Genomic DNA, 17,951 nt, shown 5'->3' on the forward strand with positions numbered 1-17,951 from the left:
TGTGTGTGTGTGTGTGTGTGTGTGTGTGTGTGTGTGTGTGTGTGTGTGTGTGTGTGTGTGTCTCTGTGTGTGTCTCTGTGTGTGTGTGTGTGCTTATCTTTTAGCTGTATCTTTTTGAGTACCAAATGTCCTCACAACAATAGAAATATATTTTTTTAAACACACACATCTTTTTATATTTGCTCCATCATGTAATTCACTCTGGATTATCGGTGTGTGTTTCTCAGGAGTGAGTAGAGTTGTTTTTGGAAGAAAGGTGGGTCACCCACAGGAGGGGCTCACAGTGGGTCTATCCAGTCATGGTGTGTGTCAAATATTTAGTAACCTCAAAGTATCTAGATAACCTTCAGGCAGAGATATGTCTTCTCTTCTGTAAGTAGTGCAAGTTCAGGAACTCTTTGCTCCGAAAGCATTTTTAAGGTGGATGTTTGGACTTTGTTTTTAGGAGTGTGTCTTTTCACTCCTCTCACTTTTCTCTAATCTATTATTCATGATGAAATGCTTTTGTTGTGTCCGTGTGTGTAAATGTGTTGCTAATGTTGCACTTGACGAAAATACCCTCGATCATAGCGGAACAAAACCGGCAGCGCGATTCGGTGTAAAAATCTCATCGTTTCTGAGTCGGCGAACAAGTGTCAGCATCTCAAACACAGGCTGAATATCACAGGCTGTTTCTCTAAATGTGGTCAATGTGTTAATTTGCATTCAATTAAATCAGATTTGTTCCGAATGAAAAATACTACGTTACTTAATTGAATGACTTTCTGACACAGGTTCTCATTTTTCTACTGTAATTCTATCAAATGATGTTTACTATAAGCGGCACTCGTTGGTTTGTCTGTTCTAAATGTGAGCTATCAAATATTCATTCACTGTCTGAGCATATTTTTACACGTTGAGGTTAAGGGTGAAACATTTCCTGCATGTGTTTCAGCACTAAATGTGTGTGTGGCTAAATAATTCAAGAGATTTCTGTAAATGTGAATGCTTTAACTTATGCACAGTACATAAAAGCAGTAATGTACATCGTATGATACGTCATATCATCTGTAACCACAGCTAAATCTCTAACCGGCCTTTTCTGAGTACGATTTTGGGGAAAAAAAAGGTTTTTGGTTTTTTGAAATGGTTGCACAGAAAAAAGAAAAAAAAAAAGATTTGAACTCTCAGATTAAAGTGTCAGAGGGAACAACAGAGACGGCGATCTGACATGGAGCTAACACGTCTGTGTGTCTGTGACAGAGAGAGAAGGCATCGGTACGCTTTAACATGTGTGTCGGATGGTCGAGCAGCATTTGACAACTCCAACCCCTCCCACCTCTGAAACCAGCCCGTCTATGTGACACCACGTTGTAAAAAATATAGGACTCTCCTCTTTTTATATGTTGAGTACATTCAAGATTTTAGAGCATTAGGCAACATTTCTTTCTGTCCTGATTAAAGAATTGGTCCTGATTTTCAACCCCTTGTTGAACACACTCCTTCCTGTTTAGCTAGATATTGATTGGCAATGCAAATAGCTGCAATGTATGTATGTGTGTATTTCATGGTATCTTAAACAGAAAACTAAGGTAAAAAAAATAGTAATATACCTCAATCTATCAGCTATTTTTTAATTGTCTCAATGTTTGTATGTCTGTACGCTAGAACTGTACATTCCGATAAAACAGAGGCTAACAAACATCAATATGAAGCCTCCTAACTGTAAGGCGTGTTAGGTATCATCCTTTATTTGTAGGTATGATAGCAGAATTCCCCTTGTTCTTCATCTGCTAGAAAAGCTTCTATAACATCTCAGACTGTCGGCTTCTCGACGCAGACACGCATGAAACGGATTATTTCTGACGTTCGCCTATTATATTAACATCATGCCATGCTTCTGTCATTTGATCTATCTCCCGATAGCTCCTCGTATTAATTACACACCGTTTTGATGACGAAAGAACCGCCGGTCCAGTCAGATCTGGTGAAACTGGGATAAGCCATCCCATGAGTTTATTTTTGGTTGTTTATCTGCAGGATAGAGCATGTTATGGCATCTCCACCCTGCCCCCAGAGAGAGGACACGGTTGGCCATGGGGGACATCTTGGCAACACTGAACTACTTCTCACCGCGGATCATCCAGATCATATCATCTCTTCCTCTTCTCTGTCTTTTTATCGCTGTTGTTTTTCATCCCAACATCTTTCGCGACTCCTGTTATGCTTTCTCTGTTGTTTAATGAGGTCGTTAAGTTCGATTTATTTCTTCAAATCGGTCAGTATGAGTAGATATTCAAATTTAGGAGGTAGATACAAACTTCACAACAGCTCACCTATGGCATTTCTCATTTTTCCATCTCCGGGTCACTCGCTTTTTTTTTTTTTTTGCAGTTTACTCAAAGCGGCTGATAACGCTCTCGGAGGAAGCGACCGACCCACTCCACCCATCTTTTTTAGCATGAAAGATGCAAGTTAAGGGTTACTCTCATCAAAGGCTGCTTTGGCTTATGCTTTATCTACAGTGGAGACCTCCAGAAGTAAACAGGCTCAAACTGAAGTGTTTCCTGTAATTAGGAGGTTTGCACATATAGAAACACACACGCACGCACACGCACACACACACACACACACATACACAGAGTGCAAATTATTTTCATCAAGGGAAAGAACAATCTGTTGAACTTCAACACACAATGATGCATGAGTAATGTGTGGCCGATGTCCTCTTTGGTTGTTTTCCAAAGAGAGAGTTTCATTTTACTGTTGCTCTCAGTAACATCGTATGAGCCAGTGTTATTGTTCTGCTACCAGGATGTAGTTTAATTAGACAACTTTACATTAAAGGAGGTGCAGCGGAAGTATGTGTTTGTGTGTGCGTGTGTGTGTGTGTGTGAGTTGTTGATGCAGCTTTATGAAAATTAGCATCACATTGAACTTGAAGTCATTTTACACACATTTTGCCATATTGTCTCATCCATCAATAGCAGGAAATGATTCTTATTTATTGTATTGAATAGTTTTCACAAGCTGCCAGCTCCACAGCAGTACACTGGCAGTAACAGCCAATAAACACACAGCCAGACAGGGCGCGGTCGTCCTCATCTAGAGAGACTCAGGACAGGAAGTTACTTTAGGAATATTTTTGAAAACATAAAATTCAGTACTCCACCTTCTGCTGCTTTCCTTTTGTATGCAGTCCCAGTGAATGACACATATCCTGCTGCCTTTATGACACATATTAGACATAAGAGAAAGAACAAGTTTGCTTTTAAACATTTTTTCTTACACATAGAAGATTGGAATTGGTTAAATAAACTGCTTAAAGCAACTGAAAAGTTTGTTTGACATCTTAATTATTTATCGTTAACAGCACATTGTCATAAACACTAAATAAAAAAAGACTGACCCGAAAATGAAACGTTTTTTAAAACCTTTATTGAACATTGAAATAGTTGTTCACAAACGGTGTAGTTTTTTTATTTATTGACAAAAACACTAAAAACAGTTTATATGTATACAATATACAAAACTGTATATATTCTGTGTATATATAACACAGGGGGGGGTAGTAAGAAATAAGACTTTAATAGTCAAACTGCTAATATGCTCCAGCAGGTCTGTGTGGGTGTGTTTGATCAGATTGGAATCAGATGATTCAATTAAAATGTTGCCAAATTCTGATTGGTGCTTAGAATTTTGTGACATCACCTTATCCCATGTGAGCTCCGTCCACTTCAACCCAGCGAGAACAGTCCTGTCAAAAAAACAAGCAAAACCGTTCTAACTTTAGAGAAACACAGAGGAATATAGTGTTTATGTTAATGCTTTCAAGGCCTTTAATGAAATGGAACATTAACAGTGTTACTGTCATGTTTCCGTCAGCAGATGTAGGTATATGTGTGTATGCAGTCTGATGGATGTTAGTGTTGAGCTGAAGAAACTGGATTCCACAGTCAGTTAGTATTTACTCTGAATGTTCTCCCCATTGTTTTACTTTTTTTTTAACTCTAATCCATCTTGGTTATTACTGTATCTCACATGTAACAAAAGCCAAAGCTAAACACTTTATTCCATAAAAAATCATGTGTCCAAATGTCCACCTCCCAAAATGTTGTCCCTTCATAGAATCTACTGTATGTATGAAGACAGAAAGATTCCTAAAAGCTTGTCCACCTAACCGTGAAACACCTTGTTAAATCAGACTTAGTGAAATTCCCTCCATTACCTCCAGTGAGACCCATCCAGACCTCATTACTCCCTTTCATTCTCTTCACACGGAGCGAACTCCTTCCCATCTGCCCCGCCATCAGTCACCATGGAATATTTAAAGCCAATCGTCACGAAGCCTGCAGAGTGGATTTCAGACCTGCCACAGTGGGAAGAGATTAAGCCTCGCTGACCAAATTAAGAGTGAAGAGTGAATGTTATGAATGTGATCCCCGTGGCCTTGTTCCTTCCTCCTATTTATCCCTCTATTTTCTCCCCATACATTCATTCATCTCTTTTTTTTTTGCTCCGGTGGGGCGCGCTCTCATCGGGAATGAGGGGAGGATTTTCTGTCAGGAAATCTTCTTAAAGCGAGCACTTGGCAAGTTATTTTTACGACGTTAAAAATAATCAAATAAATAAATAAATAAACCGATCAGACTAAATCACAAAGAGCAGCTCCATCCACGCTAATGAGCAGCTGAACATTTGGCCCCATTTTCCCCCAAAATGAATTGTTGGTGTCTTGGTGATCTCTAATGGGAAGTCTCATATGCACAGTAGAGGTCACCAATTCCAATTTAAGAATGAAATACACTATTTTGTTCATAAACAACAATGAAGAAGCCCTTCCAGCTACATGATGATGATTGTGACATTGTTATTCATCCATCCTGCTTCAATTTACAACGGCCTCTCAGCGGAGTCTGTTACAGGCTTACTGCAATCATTAACGCGCCGCTCCACACTGACTCATTGCATTTATGTTTAAGCTTCTTTCTGTCATCTCTACATGTCCACCGATCCAACCATCCATCCATCAGTCAGCACCTCTCCAGACAAGAGGTCTGCCTCTTACTGCTGCAGCAAAATCTTCTTAGAGTCTAAAAAGCAATTTACTTTTTTCACCACCTTTCCTTCTTCCATTTATGTTTTTTTTTTTTTGTCTGCAAGGATCCATCTCCTTCCTCGACTCTGTCTGTATTCTAATGACTTCATTAGCATAGCGTCTCTTAATTAGAAAAACAATATTGCCAAAGGAGCGTAGCCTACACACGCTCTGTCTCTCTCTCCGCTGTCAATTACCCGCTCCATCCGTCTCCACAGTGACAGTGAAGCCGACACCTACACCTACTCTCCGTACAGATCTCTTTACATGGTGCATTGTTGCAGGTCTAATTTCAGCCACGTCAAGGAACAGCATCGGGCCATTCATTTTATATTCAATCTAATTAAAGCTTTAAACTAGGTCATCCATATCATCTTACTGTATATTAAAAAAATCACCTGGATCTAAGATTTTTTTTTAATGGAATCATAAAAGATGTCGGGTTAAAATTGGAACGACATGAAAAATGACTAATATATGCAAATACTGTGGCAGACACAGTGGGGGAAGAAGTATTGAGATCCTTACTGAAGATGTAAAAATACTCCATCACAAATAAAAGTAGTGCTTTGTGAGTGATATATTCACTATTAGACATTTTATTGTATTTTGACAGTAACTTACTGGCAACGGACCAGTAGTGTAGACCAGTTAATTACTGGTCTACACTACCTTTACTGAGATAAGTTTTACAGTAAAACAGCATTTTACAGTATGATACTGTAATTGTGTTTTACAGTACAAATAATATTGGAGTATTACTGCAAATTTAAACACAGGTTTACTGTATTGAATATAATCATATTTTAGTATAAACAATTACATTTCATAAAATAGTATTTTGTAGTAAGTAAGTATTAATTATACATTAATTTCCAAGACCTGAGACCTGAACCCTGGTAAACATCATTCACAGCCTATAGTGCTGAACAATGATATCAAAATGTCAAGAAAATAATATTTGTTTTATTGGTTCACCTCACTGGAAAGGTTCTGGCATTTAGTCCTAAAAATATCCAGTAAGTCAGTCTTTAGAGTAGATTTAGTAGATAAAGTATATAAATGTACCTTCATAAAGAGTCAATCAACACTAATAAGCCACACTCAAGCAGCAGGACGTTTATCTTTTTTCCCAGTCTCATTGAATGTACCTCACTGTCATGTTGTCCATATCCAAAAACTACAACCAAACTACAATACACTTATAGATGTGTGATTTACAAGAAGAGGCAGTGACATGCACTCATTATCATGGGCTCAAAAAAGACTGAAGCTACTCTATTGAGCAATTGAGAAGAAATCACCATATATTAAAGCCATATAAAAATAATCATTAATCACCCACAATGCTATGCAAAGATGTTTTATGGTAGGTTCCATCAGGGATTTTATGATATTTAACTATAAAAAATACAGCAAAGGCTAACAGTGTTATGCATATAATTAGATTAATAAGCAGCAGTGTGTAAACAGCATATGGTGTGAGCTACTTTATATACAGTTAGCCAGTTTAGTCAGTGGTTCCCAAACTAGGGGTGGGGACCCTCCAAAGGGTCAGCAGATAAATGTGAGGGGTGGTTCTGATACACAAATGTGTTTTCAGTTTTTGGACTTTTTCTCTAATCTTTGATTTTTGCTGAAATATTGGATCATTTGAACATTTATTGAAATGAAAGCATGTGAGAAGTTTAGAGGGAAAAATCACTATTTGGTGGAGCTGTTAACAACTCATAGACATCTGAAATGTGAGCCTGACTACACACTGCTTTTTGGTTTCATCTGTAACAATGTGTTGTATTTTAAAAGCTTGTTATATTATCCATTGTGTCAAATCTTCATCTGAAAAGTAACTAAAGCTGTTAAATAAATGTAGTGGAGTAGAAAGTACAATATGGAAGTATGAAGTAAGAAATAGTAGTAAATAAGTAGAAACTCATCTCATTTTTTAACTACATTTTTTAACAAGCACACCACACCACATCAATCTGGCTTTCTCTCTTCGGCTGACGTCCTGCAGGTTCACCATTTTTAATATTACCAGCATCATATTCTTTTTTTTTAACAGGAAACACAGATAAAGTAAGTGAGACACCTCTAAAGTGCGGTTTCAGTATGACGAGGAAACTTTGTAAGTCGGTTGGTGGCCATGAACGGCAGCAAGCCTGAGGCGGCTGTTTGATTGAATACTGAGGTCTTCAATACCCGCAAGTCATGTAGCATGACATGAGCAGGCCAGATTTCCTCTTTGTACTGTCTAGCTGATGCAGAGGTGGTGAGGAGGTTCAGCTGTCTCAGATGAGTCCAGTTTCCCCTGACAGAACATTTACTCACTTGAGGAAAAACACTTCTGGATCGGACTTTGCACTTAGGTTACATTTGATTGCATCACTTCCTGTGCATGAGGAAATATTCTTATTAGTGACATTTTGTGGCACCAAAACAGTAGTGCGACTGATACTAATTAGTTGGAAAGCACGGCTTTCAGTAGAGTAATGCAGGCTATAACAGAATGCTCTGTGTGTGTGTGTGTGTGTGTGTTTGTGTGTGTGTGTGTGTGTGTGTGAAAATCTTGGCTAGTGCAGCTTTAAAATCACTATTTTAGAGTGCAGTGGAGTGCGTTAAGAGTGTTTGTGCATGTAAGTGGGTGTCATTAACTAGATTTCTATCGTTTGCATTAGTATTCACATGAAGGGTTATGTCAATCACACCAGTTACGCACACGCACGCAGACACACAAATACACACACACACACACACACATGAATCCCATTCATTTTTTAAAATGTGTGTTCACCTGCCATACACACACTTAGTGCTGGCGGCCATGTGAGACTGATCCAAAATGACTCGGGTACACTTCTCCTCAATGTTGGATTTTGGAAAAGCAATATCATTGAAGAGGAAGACACTGGAAGACAAAGAGAAATGCTGTCTAGAGGAGAGGTGGAAAGGTTAGAGATGAGAAGAGGAAGAGAACATGGCAGGGGCGGGGGGTTGTGTGTGTGTGTGTATGTGTGTGTGTGTGTGTTTGTCACCTTCCTGTTATATTCATCTGCTTGTACATTATCTCTCTCTCTTGCTTTCTGTCATCATCATTGCTGGGATGGACAGATAAGTAGATAAGTGAAAGGCAGATACACTCTCTGTTGACTAAAAACACGATTCAAAGCATCTACATGCCTCTAAGGAGTGAATGGCATTCATGTGAGAAAATCTTTAATTACAGTAAATATAAATTAAGCACGCTGAGTCACTGAAGCACAGTTCACACCGTTTCAGTGTACTTGAATGAATGGCAGTGAAAGGCATTTCCTTGACACTTTTTAAGAACATAATATAAAAGCATTCATAACAGAAACGCATGTAAAACATGCATTTGACATTTAATCCTGTGAGTAGCAGCTCTGGTTTGACTCACTGCTGCCTCTCTCTGGCCAGAAACACACAGTACATGTTTACAATGTCAGTTTCTTAATTTGTCTCTATATGGCATCATCTGGATTGAAAAATCTATTATTCGTTTATTGTTGTTAATTTTGCTCATAGTTTAAGATGAACTGAATCTACAAATAATTAGAGATACTTTTACTTTGAAATGAGGAATCCAAGTAAAATCATGATTTCCTCTAAGATCAAACACTATGTAATGAATGTAGAGGACTGCAGATAATAACATGTTGTCTTTAAGTCTTTAATGCCATGTGCTATCATACTGTCTCAGAAATGTATATCATATACATATATGTATACTGTACCTGTAGTGACATACATCAATACAGAGGTGAATATATTGATATTGTAAGTTAAAGAGCATCGTTGCCAGAGGATTACATATATGTTACATATGTAGCACCACTATAAGTTAATATCAGTAACACCACCACAGATCTATGGTTCAGTTTGTCTTTAAATTTTTATATGCACTACACCTTTAATCCCCAAATGACCTTTTGTTGTGCTTTTATATCAACGTCACATATAATACCATTAGACCAAATCTTCTAGAGAGAAAAAAGAGAGAGAGAAAAAAAGGAAGGCTGCATCTATTTATTGAACTACATAAAAGTGAATGTGTGTCACTGTAATATATATAAAGTGTGTGGACACTGGGGACTGACAGAAGCTGAGAGTGATGTCCTGGACTGTGTTCTTCATCTCAGAAGATGTACATTTCTGATGACTTTACCTCAAGTGCTCACCTGCATGGAGATCCTACAAACTGTAGTTGGTAGGAACCAGCTTTTGGCCATAACTGTTTTTAGCTGTTTTTTATATATTCTTTGTAAAGAAAACTGCTGCAAACCTTAACAAGTGATGTTTTTTCAGCATTTTTTACTATGTATTTTTATGTTTTTACTGCTTGTCAGAGTCTGCTGGATATGGATGCTGTTATTATAGTTGATGTGTCAAATCTCTAAATCGTTCATTTTTTGTTGCTTTTATAAATCTCTACATGTACAATCAGACCATGTATAGACTGTCTGGTTTTTCATGATAAGAGTGATTTTCATTTCTTTTATCTGAGGCTACAACTAATGATTATTTCCTTCATCTATGAATCTGCCAATTATTTTCTTTAAATAATAAATCGTCATCCATCATGTGGTCTATGAAATGTCAGAAAATACTGAAAAATGATTGTTACAGTACAACAGAGTCAGTGATGCCTTTAAATGTTATTATATTCTGTCGGTACCAACAGGCCAAAACCTGAAGATTAATCAGCATAACATCAAATCATCACATTTAAGAAGTTGAAAACGGCTTTTTTTGTGCAATTTTGCTTTAAAAAGTGGCTCAAATGATTATATAATTATGTAAATAGTTGCTGATTGTTGTAGTTTACTTTCATCAACGCAGGATTGTAACACCTTGATGATGAGTATGGACCAAACCTTGGTGATGGTTTATACTAACTTTTGTGTTTTCTCTCCTCCTCCCTTCATCCAGGCATATGGGCCCAGCTGCAGCTGCCCGCACTGAAAATGGATGTGATCAAGGGTCAGAGGGTGGAGCTGAAGGCCTCATATAACTCAGGCGGTGACCCGAGCACTAACACCATCCTCTGGAACTTTTTTTCCAACGGCACCCAACTGGTAAGGAAGCAACTGAGTACACTACCCACTATCTTTGCCATCTGTGGCTATAATATGTGGGATTACAGTTATGAAGGATGTCCGCTTGTTCTTATACTGTTAATCTGGTAAAGCTCTTCTTTTGTAAACCCTTAGAAATTAATCCAAGACAAAAAAGGCTTAAAGCTTTCATATACAGTAAGCACTGTATTACTATATACACCATAAAGTTTGTTTTTCTGTTTCATGATAAATGTTTTTTCTACATCAGACTTTTTATGAAATCATTGTAGCGGTAAAACATTAAATGAAGCAGAGGAGTATTGCGTCAAAAGTCCAGCTGGACTACCCCCCCCGCTCAACCCTGTATTGTTTTCTTTTACACATTATCTGGGGACCTGGCCGTGGCTTGGCTTTACGTATCTGCCCCGGGTCAGATTATTGGGCTGTACAGATGGACTTCCCAAAAGAGGATCACAATCAAAAAGAAAAACAGGGGAAAATAAAACTCAGAGAGCTGGAAAAGACACAGTTGATTAAAAGTGAACCTTTTTTTTTCATACACCTGGACAGCCATGCGGTGTCTCACTCTGCTTCCCTGTTATTTGTTGCCAAAGAGATGAATAAAAAGAACAAACTGTCACATCCTCCAGGCCAAACCCAGATCCACTCTCTCTGCAGAGCTGTGTGTATGTTACAGTGATGCACTGCCAGATCAGTAATGGTATGCAGTCCTGCAGCTAATATGAGGTCATCTCTTCTGACAAATAAACTCATAAATTGAGAACGTTCAGTCTTGTTTGTCTATTTTACAATATCTTGTCACAAAGCAATATGGATTTAGACTTTTTCCATATGTTTGCCTGCACCTGCACCAGTCAGGGTCTTTATTGCTCTATAAAGAGTTCATATTGGTCTCACATCACACCATAGGCCTCCATTCACTGGAATTGAGCCAACAAGCAGTGAAGTTTGATTATAAGGAAATCAGGTTGTTAAATCCAGCTTTAATCAACTTTGAATTGCTGACCTGCAGAAAGTCCTCTATCCATTCATAGCCATCTGCCTCAATGACTGTAACACTTTATATGTATCATGCAAGCTTCATTACCCCATCATTAACTCACTCAGAATGCTGGAGCAAAACTTTGTCGCTAATACTTAATATTATTTAGTATAGACAGTATTCTCATTATTGATGCAGGAAAACAGCAGCAACCATTGTAATAAGTTATAACCTGTTAAAAGGTGTCTTTAAAAATACTTGTGTGTATGGCATAAGGGATAAACAACTTCTTATATGTGTTCCTGCTCACCCTTGGGCCCCTGAATCGACAGCCAGATGGGAATAACTCAAACTCTTAGCAAACGTTCTTCAAAAGGAAGAAATAATGCAATTTTTGGGATTATTTTCTGCCGTGGATGAATCCACATTTGGTACTAGTGAGTATTTCTGGCAGCGGGACAGTGTGTGTGGGATTGAGTCAAAATAAACTACAGTGTGTGTGTGTGTGTGTGTTCATAGTAATGAAGGAACATATCACCTGGTACAACAGTGTGTTGAATAATGAAATAGTGTGTGGACAACAGGAGCTCTATGGCACAGAGGAGTAACAAATATCATTTTTCTGATGATGTATTTTATATGTGTTGGTTGTATTGTCTATTACATCTTTAAAATCAGAAGAAGAACCTCTATTTTCTGCAACAGTGTCACGTCACATCTTCCAAAATGGAGCATAAATGTCTAGTACATGATTTTTAAATGAAGACTTTATTAGTGGAGCTCAGTAGTGTTCTGTGTAACTCTCCTGTAATATTTCAATGTCCTACTCCAATACTACTGTAATGCGTTCCGCCAAATGTTCAAGTTATGCCAAACAATAACAATTTTTGGGGATTAAAAATCTCTTTGATTCTTTTGACCCAGGTTAACCCTCAAACACAAACATATCCACATGGTCAGTGACACTGTTTGCACTGCTGAGTTCTTAAAGGGAGATGTGATTGCTTCAGTGCACAACAATCATTTCAAGCCTCTTTTTTTTCATTCCCTGGCTCTATGTTCTCTTCTCCAGATCATCTCCTACACCAAGGGCTCCGAGAGACTGGGCAACTCCCAGTTCAAGGGCCGGGTTGGTTTCATCTCTAACATGCCCTCACGGGACGTGTCACTGTACATCAACGACACCCATGAGTCCGACTCAGGACGCTACACCTGTCAGGTCATCATGCCGGACAAAGACGGCCTCACCGGTGAGATCATTCTGGATGTGAAGGGTAAGAGGCCATGGTTGTGCTTCACTTGACAAAGAAAGACTGAATTCCGTACGGCGTGTTGTATGATCTAACAAAATGATGATTTTGTAATCCTCTCCTCTCAGTCCCTCCTGCTGTTCCTAAGTGCTCTCTATCAGGGAAACCGGTGCTGAAAGGAAACGTGACTCTGAGCTGCAAGTCCAGCAGTGGGAAACCCATTCCTATTTACAAGTGGCAGAAAACCAGCCCCACCTCTGAGGTCTTCTTCTCACCCATGCTCAGTGAGTGGTGCTAATTAACTATACCCACTTCATATCCAATGAAGATTGAAGATGTATGGGCATGTTTGTGTTGCTGAAGCTTCTGAACAAGGAGATCTATGGTGCAGGATTAGATATTAGATGTTCGTATCCCTTAGTTGCACATTTGAGGAATGCTGCCAGGACTCTGTGGGATGGTCAAGTGTGTGATGGCATCCTCTGAGTTGTCAAGCGGACGCCCTTTTTCCTCGATGTTTCACTGATAGGTCCACGACACCTCCAGAGGGAGTCCTTTCTCTTCATCCACAGCCATACCTATTTCAGCAGTCCTTGAGAGTTCTTTGACTGCTGCTGCTGGTGGTCTTTCCCTCACACTCCCATCTCCCAGAGAAGCTCGGATGTTGTCGCGGCAATGGATTTTATAGTCAGGTTTCTGGACGCTTACTGCCCAGTTTTTGTGCGTGTATGTCCATGTGAGTGCATATATATGTATACACATGGAATAATACGTATGCATGCACTCTTGACCGTAGTCCTCTGTGTTGTTTTTAGATGAGAACGCTGGCACCCTGAAGCTGAGCAACCTGACCAGTAACATGTCGGGGAAGTACGTGTGCACAGCCAGCAACGAGGCCGGAAAAGAGACCTGCTTCATCAACCTGGAGATCATTTCCTGTATGTAGAATCAGACTTTTAGTTGTTTTTTTTGTTTTTTTTAAAGGGTTTCTCTTGTGAGTTCTTTGTTTATGTGCTTTGGTGTAATCACTGCATGTCCCTTGATTGCTCCCGCAGCCACTAATGTCGGGATGATTGTCGGCGCCACCGTGGGCTCGGTCATCGGCTTCATCTTCCTCCTCCTCGTCTGCCTGGTTTTCGTGATGAAGAGGCGGAGAGAGAGTGAGGACGACATGGCTAACGATATCAAGTGAGTTCCTGTGGCTGCATTCACAGAACATTTCATCATTAAGAAAATACATTTCCTGAAATCAATCGTTCTGAAACAGCTGTTTACAGAAAGAATCTTATTTGGTTTGTATGAGATGATTAAATGAAGCTTTTTTTCTCTGATGGCAGAATTGTTAAATCACCAGGAAAATGCTATAACTTAATCAAGAAGCCGCTGCTCAGTCAGAATGACATAATTAGTTGTTAATTGACTCTAAACAGATGTACAGTAAACAACATCTGACTTTTTGTAGGACTTGTCAGCCATGAAAAGATCTCCATCAAGAATGAAACATACATCAATTTAGACATAATGTAAAACAGACTTTCCTCTTAACTTCAGACTTTTTCATCTGTATCAAAAGCAAAGCTATTCCATTTTTGTTCCAACCAATCAAGAGCACACACGATTCCATCAATCAACCGTCTATAGACTGAGATCAATTGATTATATGAGTCAAGCCTGGTGTGTTCCTGATTGGTTGGAATGAAAACCTGCAGCCACATGAACCTTTATGGAAAAATGTGGACGCTTCTGATCAGTATGAATCCAGGTGGCTGTTTGTACAGTGTGAACAGGAGCTGCTATTAGCCAATCAATATACATATGAGGAAATATACAGTGCTGAACAATTAAACTCAAAATATAAAGCTAGATGATTTCTAACATTGGGCCTCAAAGAAGTTTTGTGGTGGACACACACACACACACACACACACACCCAGAAAGACGAATTAAAGCAGGTGCTGGACCAAAACAACACATGAAAAACAAGAGAAAAGTCGGCACACTGCAGCTTCCCAATGCAGGCATTCATTAGGATATCACCTGACAGTCACATGATGTGTCAATCAAGCAAAACAAAAGAATGTGTAAATAAAAACAAAAATGTAAAAGAGCTATCTATGTACATAAATGCTAAATGGTAGTATATATGTACAAAATATATAAATAGGACCCCCAGAGCGCAATAGTGAAGCATCAGGCCATATAGCTGTCATAATATCTATATAGCCAGATTTTTAAAAAAGAGGCGCCTCTATATTCTAAGTAAGATAGGCCTCACTCATTTCTAGTAAAATCTGAATACAGATACAAATATTTAACTTTTAGTGAAATGAACACACAGAGAGCATCAGTTTTACACCGCTGTGTCTTCTCCACCCTCAGGGAGGATGCTCAGGCTCCTAAGCGTGTGTCCTGGGCTAAGAGCGGCATGGGTTCTGATATCATCTCCAAGAACGGCACCCTGTCCTCTATCGCCTCCAGCCCACATCACAAAGAGCCCTCGCTCCACGGCAGCAACCACCACCACCTGCAGCAGTACCCCCAGCGCCCCCCCTCAGACACCGCCTCCATCATCACAGCCACGGGCAGCACAGCCGGCTACCGACCGTCCCGCCACCACGGAGCCTCCACCCCTACCCACTACAGCTTCAACAACAACCTGCCGCGCGGCCCCCCAGGATCCTCTGGGGCCAGCACCAACGGGAGCTCCCTACCCAGACCGGAGCGCTACGCCCAGCTGCCCCAGGCCCAGGCGCTCCCGCAGACCTACAGCCAGCCTCAGATGCAGCTCCAGCTGGCTCCCTCCCCTCCACCGCCGCCCACCTCTGGAGTCACAGCCTCCAACATCACCAGGATGGGAGGGGTGCCCATCATGGTGCCTGCGCAGAACCAGGCCGGATCTCTGGTGTAACGCCAGCCGGCACTGGCTAAACAGTGCTGTTGAGAAAAAACAGTGGAATGCTGTCCCTTTATACCGTCCAAAAGGGGCAACAGCTGATTTTTCTTTTCTTTTTTTTAAGGGAACGCTTTAACTACTATTTAGCAAAGAATTACAGTAGATGAAAAAGTCAAATTCACTTACTTTTGTGCCATGAAGCTTTCATTTCATGGCGAGACTTTCAGACATGGACTGTTTACTTGCTTTAAGTATACATAAGTCTCTTTTTATATTCTCCAAACTATGTATAGATATGATTTTCATACATTTGTCTAGTATCGTCTTTTCTACTTTATGGAAGCATTTCTAAAGTTTGTTTGTTTTATCTTTCTTTTTAAATTTAGTTTTCCATGTTGTCCTTTTTTCTTCATCCTGCCATAGTAATGTCACAAAGTGAACATCATGAATGAAACAAGGGGGGGGGCATTTATTTGTATTCCAGACTCACAGATGAATATACAGGTGCAGGTCTGCTGTATTTTTAGCTTATGTGTCATCTTTATATTAAAACTACCTAAAGGAGGACTCATCAAGACCAAAATAGGTTTTTATTATATTATATATTATATCAGTTTTACTCAGAGGAGAGAATGTTGCTCAAAGTGAAGTTAGTGGGTGTAATGTATAAAGATAGTTGTATAACTGAGCATATTTCTGCAGCAGACTTATGAGAGAAAGATAACATTATATACTATATATGATAAAGTATATTAATGCAAGGTATCCTTATCATTTTATTTTTTTGGCTTTACTTCTATCAGTGGTTCAGCTTTATAAAATGCTCCTGGACTCAACTCTTTAAACACACCATTACCAAAAAAAAGCTTCTTAGAATATCGAGCACTGTTAAGAATTGCAGTATGGTGACTTTTGCTAATGCACAAGTCCACACTTGAGTTGTAATAATTTAAAAGTTGCCTGCAGCAGTGGAATTGTAAATAATATGCTATTTATTTTTTTTCTGTTCAACGTGTGACAGACAGCATAGTATATTGTCGGCCCCCGAAGCCTGTACTTAAAGTATATGATACAAGTAATATGTTTTTGCCTGTAACACTGGATGCTGAACCAAAGATATAAAGTATGTATCTGCTTCATTTATGTCAACATGCTCTCTAGACATGTTGTTTACTAGTGTAGGTTAGTAGGAAAGTGTATTGATTCCCTGCCATAAGCTACAGTCTTTATTTTCTATTTGATTGACAGAAACATTACCCAGACATTGGAACAGGAAGCTGATGCAATTTTCTCTGAAGACTCATGAAGGTGCCTAGTCATGGAGTACATTTGCTAATTTAACCCTTACATACTGTTTATATTCTGACTCATAAGTAGTCTCTACACCAATTCACATTCATACATTCACCATCAGTCGTTAATCAATGTTTGATTATTCCTTAATGAAGTTATAAGAGAGTGAACAGAGTGTTAATCTTATGGAAAAAAAGACATTAACAATCACTATTTTATGGTCCAGGAGAACATTTTATAGAATATGATTTTATAGATATACACAGGTCAAATTTACACATTTGTAAATTTTCTACAAAAATGTGTATCAGCTGCACAAAAATAAAAATATGATGCTTTTTTTTTGGGTCACATTAGGAAAAAAGTGTGTATAGGGTGTTTATACAGCTCTCAAGTGTAAAAATGGGTCAAACTTGACTCTTAACAGTATGTAAGGGTTAAAGCAACCCATAGAATATAGTATGAAATTCTTCTTGGATTTATATTACTGAGCTAAATTTAATAAAAATCAAACCACAAACAGGCAGTTTCCAACAAAAAGAATTGATGTATAACACTGTATGTATAAGAACAGCTGTAGCTCATGTTACACACAGTAAATGACAAAGACATTATTCTGTGTTTATTTAACAATGTTGGCTAGTTTTTACATTCAAAACACCTTAATTAAAGTAATATAGAGTTTATTACAGAGTCAGAATGTATCCAAATTGCTATAGACTTAATGTAATATAGTGTTCTGGTCACTTTCAACTCACATAAAGGCCTATTTAAATATCATGAGTCTGAAAATGGAAAGATGTGTAATGATAGTGATCATACTATCTGTTCTGCTGTAATGTCATTTACACTGGAGCATTCATTTGTTGCTTTGCTTTTTGTTTTTTTTTATTGTGCACAGAAGGTCAGAATATCAAACTTGATAATGTTAAAGGGAAACATAAGAGCTTTTTTTTTTTAAACAGGCCCATTCTGAATCAGTTTAACAGGACAGTAACAGTGAATTGTGGTAGTGTGATGGTTTTGCTGAGGTTTCTGTTGTTTTTAATACATCACAGCAAAATGGAAAGGTCATTGTGGAAAAAGTGGCAAGGAAGAGTTTTAAAGTACAGCCTCAGTTAATAAACATCCAGTTTTCATTAGTGAATGGGTCATTTAAAAAGTGTACATTATGAACATTAAAATGTATTCAAGACGAGCCTTTATTTTTATACAGTAGTGTATAAGAGCACATGAGCAGAGTTTATAAATAGTTAATGTTTCATGAACTGAAGAAGTGCTCATTGTCAGTCAGTTATGAACGTGGATGGATTGTAGAACTACTGTGTACAAACTGTGGCCAAACTTATTTATACAG

At 38.7% G+C, this 17,951-nt stretch overlaps 1 protein-coding gene across 1 annotated transcript in view; it reads left to right on the forward strand.

Annotated features, from left to right (window-relative positions):
• esama (endothelial cell adhesion molecule a) overlaps positions 1-16,854 on the forward strand; it is a 56,119-nt gene extending 39,265 nt beyond the window's left edge. The window contains exons 2-7 of the mRNA XM_062433007.1: positions 10,028-10,173; positions 12,231-12,432; positions 12,537-12,692; positions 13,224-13,346; positions 13,464-13,596; positions 14,788-16,854. Coding sequence (XP_062288991.1) covers positions 10,028-10,173; positions 12,231-12,432; positions 12,537-12,692; positions 13,224-13,346; positions 13,464-13,596; positions 14,788-15,316 — 1,289 coding nt within the window. The 3' untranslated portion in view covers positions 15,317-16,854. The remainder of the gene's footprint in view (positions 1-10,027; positions 10,174-12,230; positions 12,433-12,536; positions 12,693-13,223; positions 13,347-13,463; positions 13,597-14,787) is intronic.
• The last annotated feature ends 1,097 nt before the right edge of the window (positions 16,855-17,951 follow it).

Source organism: Scomber scombrus, chromosome 14 (assembly GCF_963691925.1).
Source record: "Scomber scombrus chromosome 14, fScoSco1.1, whole genome shotgun sequence".
Taxonomy (NCBI): domain Eukaryota; kingdom Metazoa; phylum Chordata; class Actinopteri; order Scombriformes; family Scombridae; genus Scomber; species Scomber scombrus.